Genomic DNA, 9,023 nt, shown 5'->3' with positions numbered 1-9,023 from the left:
AAATGTGCAAAGTATGGTTTAGTGGAAATAGTATTAGATTCACTGGATTGTCCTGCCTCTGCTGTTTGATATATTTTGGGCAAATCACTTAATCACAGTGGAACTCAGTTTCTTCAGCTGTATAACGGTGGAATTAGATTATCTCTAAGGTCTTAAGTTCTTCAGTTTTAAGTAGAATTTGGTTGTAATGTCTAAACCTTATATGAGAAAATGGGCTTAAAATAACTTAATAGCCCTTAAAATAACTCATGTGTGATGAGTTACATTGATACCATGAAGGTTTACTAGGTGTCATCCATAGAGTTTTCCTATAAAAACATAAATCTGCCACATTCTGATTGTGGTAATGTTAAGATAAAATTATCTTAAGTTTCCAATTTATTGAATATATGGAATTTTGTAAATACAAAAATTTACCAGTTAAACCTAAGTGGATGTAGTAGTGTTATCATTTCAAAGAGGTAAAACTGTGTTAGCTATAAGGGAGCACTTAACCCTTAACTTTAATGAAAAAAGTTTATATAAAATTGAATTTCAAAGTATTAAATAGATTTTTAGTTTTATATCAAAATAAACTGTAGACTCTGTAACACGTTTATGGGTCAGACCATGGGGATGATCTGAGAAATATCTCACAACAGCCATACATCGCATTATAGCTGCTGTTCCTCCAGTACAACTTGGGTTTAAGTGTCATTGAAAGAGCCTTTTATTGATATTTGTAGAGAAAAGTACTGCAAGCTAGTTTTGCTTTTCTGAGCCAAACTAGTGGGTATTTAAGAGGCTTTTGTTTCCTATTGGTATTAAGGCAAATCACTGATTGCCTTTGTTGTTGAACTGAAAATGTAGTGGAGAGGCTCTGAAGCCCAGTGAGGGGAATCATTCAGAGAAAGTACATGTAAATCAAGCTCTTAGAACTTTAATCATACTTGCACTTTGCTTTTTCCTGGGATCTGTCACTCCAGCAGATATAACACATGCTAAATGTTCTTTTGTGCAGAGCTTTCTGCCTTCAGTTGGAGAGATGGTCATGCATCTTGAGGAGCTCTGAAGACAACTTGAAAAATCTGCAACCACTCTTAGGAGGAGGTCAATATTTTACTAAGAAGCCATAAGGGAAAGACCATTACTGAGCAGTAAATTTGACTAATTCAAAGAACCCTTTACCAGTCTGATCCTGCCTGTTAAAAATGTATAATGATTTTGTCTTTGATGTTGGGCATTTATCATTGTTTGTACCCAAGGAAAGGCTGTTACACATTTAGAAGTAAAATGTTAGGTTGCCTGTTCTAACCCTTAAGTGAAGTTTGCCTAGCCTGAGTGATTAACAGTTTCCTGCTATGTAATGTGTGCCCTGTCGGGAACATTATCAGGTCACTCACAGAAAACCAACTTTCAATATAGACTTCTGGCCCTCTGACATTTGAGTGCCTTGAAATGGGAAACAATTCCCTTAGGGAAGAAGTGCTTCGGATCTTTTGTAATTATAAGTTTCGGTCAGTGTCTTACAGGAGTGTCCTTGGGAGACATCTGTTAAATATGAAATAATTAGAGCTATACAGGAATAAAAGCTAGATCACATAGCTTGAAGTGGTATCATTACTGATGGCTACTTTGAGGTGGTCATACAGGAATGGGCGTAATGGAGGATCTTGAAGTTAGTGTATGACAACAGAAACATTCTATAGTTTAACTGCATGCACAATTTGACATGTTGAGCGTTAAGAGTAACTACAGTCACACATCTGTAACACCCATCACTGCGGCCATGATTCGTTTGGCTCTCGGAACCTTTCTGTAGGGGATCATTTGCGGGAGGGACCGGAAGAGGTGGAGCCTTTGTCACGATGTTGGGAGGCCGCAAGCTGAGCTCCTCCGGGAGTCGGTTTTTAGGAGCGCATAGGTCGGCGTTCCGGGGCGCACAGGCTGACTGTCCTCGCTTAACGACGTCGGCGGGTGAGTGCGTGGGGGTCGCTCGCACGCAGCCCACGGCGCGAGCCGGCTGTTCTGCGCAGGCGCAGGCGCGGTCGGTGGGCTGACTCGGGGCTCCGCGCGGGGTCAGCCAAAGACATGTACGTTGGGTCCTGGCCCTCGCTGTCCGTAGAACGCTCGGCCTGGGCTCTTACCGTCCCTTACCCAGAGGCTGGGAAAAATAGCTGAGGACTAGAGGTCCTGGCCGAGGAGAGCGCAGCCTGTGGGCCGTCGCCATGTATCCAGTGACCTTTGTCTTAGTTTCGTTGAGCTCCTGCAGGAGCCGGCGGCCACTCTGCCGGCTGGAGTCTCAAGGTCATGTGCCTTTTTCCTTTGCCCCGGCGGGAAAGGACACCAGCTGTGTCATAGTTATTGGTCGCCTTTTGTTTGTGTTTTGTTTGCACGTATCTTGCCATGTTTCAGAATTTAAGGCAGCAATATTATTTTTTGATGAATAGGTTAATTCAACACATTGTATTGGCAAATAAGATCAAGAAAGTAGCACACCGAACCTGATCCTTGTAGAAGACAGTTTGATTATTTAACTCCCAATATTAACCAGAACGTTAAGTTCATTTTTTACATGAAACTCATTTAACAAATGCTGTTTGCCAGGCACTGGGAATTTTTAAAGAAGTGATACCTAAGGGCCTCTTTAAAAAAATGTCAGGATGGAACTAAGATCAGCTTATAAAGAGCAAGAACTGGGAAACTTAAAGGCCTCCAATAGAATTGACAAGTTGTGGGAGTTCCCTGGTAGCCTAGTGGTTACGCTCCCGGGATTTCACTGCGGTAGCTGGGGTTCAGTCCCTGGTAGAGGAACTGAGCTTACACAAGCTGTGTGGCCTGGCCAAAAAAACAAAAACAAAAAAAGAATTGATAAGTTGTTACTCTCAGTAGAGTGAAAAATAGTGCAGCCAATAAACATGATTTAAATCAATGTGTAGCCACATGGAAAATGATTAGATGTAGTGTTAAGAAGGTAAGTTACAGAAGACCTAAATAGACATTTCTCTGAGGAAGGCGCACAGATGGCCAACGGGCACATGAAAAGATGCTCAATATTGCTAATTATTAGAGAAATGCAAATCTACAATGCGGTATCACCTCATACCAGTCAGAATAGCCACCATTAAAAAGTCTACAAATAATGCTGGAGAGGGTGTGGAGAAAAGGAAGGCTCCTACTCTCTTGGTGGGAATGTAAATTGGTGCAGCCACTATGAAGAACGGTATGGAGGTTCCTTAAAAAACTAAAAATAGAGTTACCATATGATCTTGCATTCCCATTCCTGGGTATATACCTGGAGAAAGCTCTAATTTGAAAAGATACATGCACCTCAGTGTTCACAGCAGCACTATTTACAATAGCCAAGACACGGAAGGAAACTAAGAGTCCTTTGACAGATGAATGGATATAGAAGATGTGGTATATATACACAATGGAATATTACTCAGCATAAAAAAGTGAAATAATGCCATTTGCAGCAACATGGATGGACCTAGAGATTATCATACTAAGTAAGTCAGACAGAAAGACAAATATCATTTATATGTGAAATCTAAAAAAATGTTATAACCGAACTTATTTACGAAAACAGAAATAGACTCAGACATAGAAAACAAACTTACGGTTACCAAAGGGGATAGTGGTGGTGGGGGGGAATAAATTAAATTATGAGTTTGGTATTAACATATACACACTAATATCTATAAAATAACAAGAACCTACTGTATAGCACAGGGAACTCTATTCAATATCTTGTAATAACCTGTAATGGAAAAGAATCTGTCTCAATCACTTTTCGGTACACCTGAAACTAATGCAACATTGTAAATTAACTATACTTCAATTTTTAAAAAGGTAAAAAAAACCCCTTACAAATCAGTTTGTATTATGAACTTGGAGATATATAGTGAGAATAGAGATACATCAAAATTTTAACAGTGATTATCTGAGGTGGAGTTGGTGAACTATCATTTTATCATTCGTTATATACTCTTCATAATTTTTTTCAGTAAATATGTCTTTTATAATCAGAAATTTAGAAAAAATACAGTATAAATATTTCCAAATTTTGGAAGTGAACATAGAAGGAATAAATATTTGGGATGAGGGAAACTTCTTAAACAAGATATTTAGGGAGCTGTCTTGAAGTTGTCCAGTTTTAGAAGAAGTTGGAGTGGCCAAAGGACCAGCTTGAGTATCAATGAGGAGGTTTCTAGGAAACTGCGAGGTGTTCCTTGAAAAGTACAGTGTGGACGGAGGGCTGGAAAAGAGGGCAGAGAATGGCCAGGGATAAGACAGACTTTTTAGGCCATGACAAGTACACGAAAGACCACGTACACCTCCTGGGATTGACTTTATCTTCAAGACAGTGGGAAATTACGGAACGAACAACATACTCAGATTCGTTTTTTAGAAATAACACTTGGCAGCTGTGTAGACAGTGGGATGGAGGCAGACAAGACTAGGCTTAGGGAGGCCTTAGAGTAATCCAGACAATAAATGATGAATGCTGGAACCACGCCGTTGGCACGGTAGAGGGCTTGTTCACTGTCAGCATGGTACCTGATAGGTGCTGATAAATGACTTTTTGAATAAATTAAATGAAAAATTTCCCCATTCCTTTAAAATTTCAAATACCAGAATGATCACAGATTCGAGGTAAAGAAGGAATTGGTAGCATTCTATTAATACAAACTTGATTAGTTTCTCTCAGTTATGGTGAGGTAGATTTTAAGGCCCTTAAGAATTCTGGCCATACTGATGACTGAGGGACTAATTTTCCAGAAATAGGGGAGGTGAGAGGGAGATTGGGGTCATCACTGACCAGAGAGCAAGGACTCTGTTGAAATCTTTGTGGCTCAATTTCATGATAATACCTTACACAGTTGACCCCTTGAACAACACAAGTTTGAACTGCACCAGTCCTCTTAAATGTGGGGAGTTTTCTCCCAATAAATATGTACTACAGTACTACATTGCCTGAGGTTGGTTGAATCCAAGGATGTGGAGCAGCAGATGTGGAGGGCCGACTGCAAAGTTATACCTGGATTTTTGACTGCATGCGTGCCTTGGCGCTGCTAACCGCCACGTTGTTCAAGGGTCAACTGTAAATCCTTATCTGTGTATCACAGTCTACATAATTCTCTGATATCTCATTTACCTACCTAAAGTCATAAGGGAGGTGATATTTGACCTGGGTCTTAAAAAATAACACAGATAGAAATGGTGGAAGAGAGAATAACTTGAGCTAAAGCCTAGAAGCACAAACTTTTTTTCTGAGGATGTTAAAATGAATTTTGGCCAGGCTGTGAGGTCCTATTAAACAAAACAAAATTTTAAAAACATGAAAAGCTCAGGAGAAAAATGTTCAGAGACTATGAAAAGACAAGGCATGAAAAATAAATGACCATTTGTCTTAGTCCATTCCTACTGCTACAGCAAAATACCACAGGCTAGGTGGCTTATAAACAAGAAAAATTTATTTCTCACAGTCCTGGAGATTGCAGAGTCCAAGATTCGGTGTCTGGTGAGTGCTCACTCCCTGATTCATAGGTGGAGCCTTTTTGCTCTCTGGGGTTTCTTTTTATAAGAGCACTAAACCCAATCATGAGGGTTCCACCCTCAAGGCCTAATCCCTCTCAAAGACCCCCACCTCCTAATACCATCCCCTTGAGGGTCAGGATTTCAACATGTGAATTTGGGGGAGACACAAATATTCAGACCATAGCACCATTAAACTTAAAAAAAGACACTTAACCTCACTCATGATAAATTAAAACTATAGTGAGATACCATTTTCACCTATTGGATTAGTAAAGATAAAAAAAGTTTGATAATACACTGCATAGGTGACTATCAAAGTATTATCAGTGTGGGGAAACCAACACTAGAAACTCATAGTTTCTAGTGAGATTGCAAATTGGTTCAACATCTAAGAAAGTAATTACAAATTTATAAATGCACATGCCAATTGACACAATTCTTGCGGTTTTACATACAGGTACTCTCAAAAAGAAATTACCTATGTAATTCAATCTTATGTTTTCAGAATAGCAAAAAATTAGAAATAATTTAAATAAATGTACATTAATAGGGCACTGCTTAAGGCAGAAATAGAGACACATGTAGAGAACAAATGGCATTTACCAAGGGGGAAAAGTGGCGGGGGGTGGGGGTGGTGGTGTGATGAATTGGGAGATTGGGATTGGCATGTATACACTGATGTATATAAAAGGATGACTAATAAGAACCTGCTGTATAAAAAATAAAATAAAATTCAAAAAAAAATAGGGCACTGCTTAAATAAATGATGAGTTACAGCCATACAATGGATTACCTTGCAAACCTAAAAAAAAGGAAGTTCTTTATGCTCTATTTTGAAAAAAATCTCCAAGATACATTGATAGGTGGAAAGAGCAAGGTGCAGAACAATGAGTATACTGTGCTACATTTTGTATAAAATAAGAGAGAAATTGATACACAAAAATGAAATATGTATAAAATATCTGGAGGCTTACATGCAAATCTAGTAACATTGGTTGCTTGCAGAGAGGGAAGTTGGATACCTAGAGTCAGGGGGAAGAGAAGCACTTTGTAGTGTCCACTTTTATACTTTTTAATTAAAAATTTTTTGTTTTGAAATAGACTCATAAGTAGGTACAAAAATAATACAGAGAATTTCCATATGCCCTTCACCCAATTCCTCAGTGATAACATCTTACATAACCATAATACATTGTCAGAGTCAGGAAATTGACGTTAGTATGATACCATCAACTAAACTACAGTCCTTTGGATTTCACCACCTTTACATGCACTCATTGTGTGTGTGTGTGTTACCACACGTAGAGATTTGTGTAATAACCACCACAATCAGGATATGGAACTGTTCCACAATCACAGCGAAACTCCTGGTAATACTCCTTTATAGTCAAACCTTACCACCAACCTTAAACCTTGATCTATTTTCCATTACATTACATTATTATTTCCATTATAATTTTGCCATTTCACAAGTGTTATGTAAGTGGAATCTTACAGTATATACCTTTTGAAAAAATGTTTCTGCACTCAACATAAATACCCTTGAAATCCATCCAAGTTTTTGCATGTATCAGTAGTTCATTCCTCTTGATTTCGGAGTAGTATTTCATGATATGAATATGCCACAGTTTGTTTAACCATTCATCTATTGTAGGATATTTTGATTGATTCCAGTTTGGGGCTGTTATGGATAAAGTTGCTGTGAACGTTGATGTACAGGTTTTTGTGTGGACGTAAGTTTTCACTTCTCTGGGATAAATGCCCAGGAATGCACTTGCAAAGCTGCGTGATAAATATATGTTTAACTTTATTAGAAACTGCTAAACTGCTTTTCATGGTGTCTGTACCATTTTACATTCCCACTAGCAATATATAAGAGATCTAGTTTTTTCATGTCTTGGTCCACATCTGGTAATATCAGGGATGGTTAAATTTTAGCCAATTTGATAGGTATGTAGTGGCTTTCATTTGCATTCCTCTAATGGCTACTGCTATTTAACATCTCTTCATGTGCTTATTTGCATCTGTATATCTTCTTTGATGAAATGTCTGTGTCTTTTTATAATACCCACAGCCATTTTAAAATTGGATTGCTTATTTTGTTTTTCTGTGGGAGGTTTTTTGTTTTTCTGTTTCGTTTTACTGTTGAGTTTAAAGAGTATCTTTATATATTCCAGATACAAGTTCTTTATGGGATATATGTTTTACAAATATTTCCTCCCATTCTGTGACTTGACTTTTCTTTTTCTTAACAAGGTGTTTTGCCGAGCAAAAGTTTTAAACTTTGATTAAATCCAATTTAATCAATATTTTATTTTATGGATTGTGATTTTGGTGTCAGATGTGAGAACTCTGTGTGTAACCCTAAATCAGGAAGATCTTCTCCTATATTTTCTTCTAAAAGTTTTATAGTTTTCATTTAGATCATTTTGAGTTCAGTTTTGTATAAGATGTGAGATTTCGTTCAAAATTTTCTTTTTTGTCTATGACGTCTAATTGTTTCAACACCATTTACTGAAAAGACCATTCTTCCTCCTTTGAACTGCTTTTGCACCATTGTCAAAAAAGCAGTTGGGTGAATTTTTTTTTTTTTTCCTCTCTCTGGACACTCTTGTTGCATTGATATTTCAGTCTGTCTCTCCTCCAGTACCACACTGTCTTGATTACTGTAGCTCTATGATAAGCCTTAAAATTGGATATTTGATTTCTGCAGTTTTATTCTCCTTTTTAACATTGTTTATTCTGTCTCTTTTGATAGAAATTGTGTCAAACATATAGATCAATTTGGGGAGGATTTATGTTGACTCTTCCAATCCATGAACATAGTATGTTTCATCATTTACTAGGTTGTCTTTGATTTCTTTCATCAGTGTTTTATATAAATTTTCAGCATACAGAATCTGAACATGTTTTGAGGGATTTATACAACAATGGAAGTATTCTTTCTTGGACTGATTTTAAATAATAGAGCATTTTGAATTTTGCTTTCCAGTTGTTCATTGTTAGTATATAGAAACAATTGACTTTTTTGTGTGTTGAATTTGTAGTCTGTTACCTTGCTGAACCGACTTATTCCAGGAGCTTTTTATTTTTATTTATTAAAGATTTCTTGGGATTTTATACATAGACAATCATATCTGCAAATAGGGACCGTTTAATTTCTTCCTTTCCATTCTGTATGCCTTTTATTTCCTTTTCTTTCCTTATTGTACTGGCTAAGATTTTTAGTAGTACATTGAATAGGAGTCATGAGAATGGGCATTCTTGCCTTGTTCTTGATTTTAGGTGTAAAGCACTTAGTCTATCACCATTAAGTACTTTGTGAGCTATAGAATTTTTATGGGTGTTCTATCAGATCGAAGAATTTCTCTTTTATTCTTAGTTTGCTGAGAGGTTTTAGTCGTAAGTGGGTGTGGAGTTTGTCAAATGTTTTGTCCACATTAATTAGTAAGCTTATGTGTGTTCTTCTCTCAACTATTAATATGGTAGATTACATTGAT

General features: G+C 37.3%; 1 protein-coding gene across 4 annotated transcripts in view; it reads left to right on the top strand.

Moving 5' to 3' along the window:
• Nucleotides 1-418: 418 nt before the first annotated feature.
• The window catches only part of COQ3 (coenzyme Q3, methyltransferase), a 31,521-nt gene continuing 22,916 nt past the window's right edge, over nt 419-9,023 (top strand). For all 4 annotated transcript variants that reach the window (XM_029224206.1, XM_029224209.1, XM_029224207.1 and 1 more), the window contains exon 1: nt 419-1,956. In XM_029224206.1, coding sequence (XP_029080039.1) covers nt 1,848-1,956 — 109 coding nt within the window. In that variant the 5' untranslated portion in view covers nt 419-1,847. The remainder of the gene's footprint in view (nt 1,957-9,023) is intronic.

Source organism: Monodon monoceros, unplaced genomic scaffold, assembly GCF_005190385.1.
Source record: "Monodon monoceros isolate NGI ecotype Baffin Bay Population unplaced genomic scaffold, NGI_Narwhal_1 Super_Scaffold_15, whole genome shotgun sequence".
Taxonomy (NCBI): Eukaryota; Metazoa; Chordata; class Mammalia; order Artiodactyla; family Monodontidae; genus Monodon; species Monodon monoceros.
This window is presented reverse-complemented; position numbering and strand designations above follow the sequence as displayed.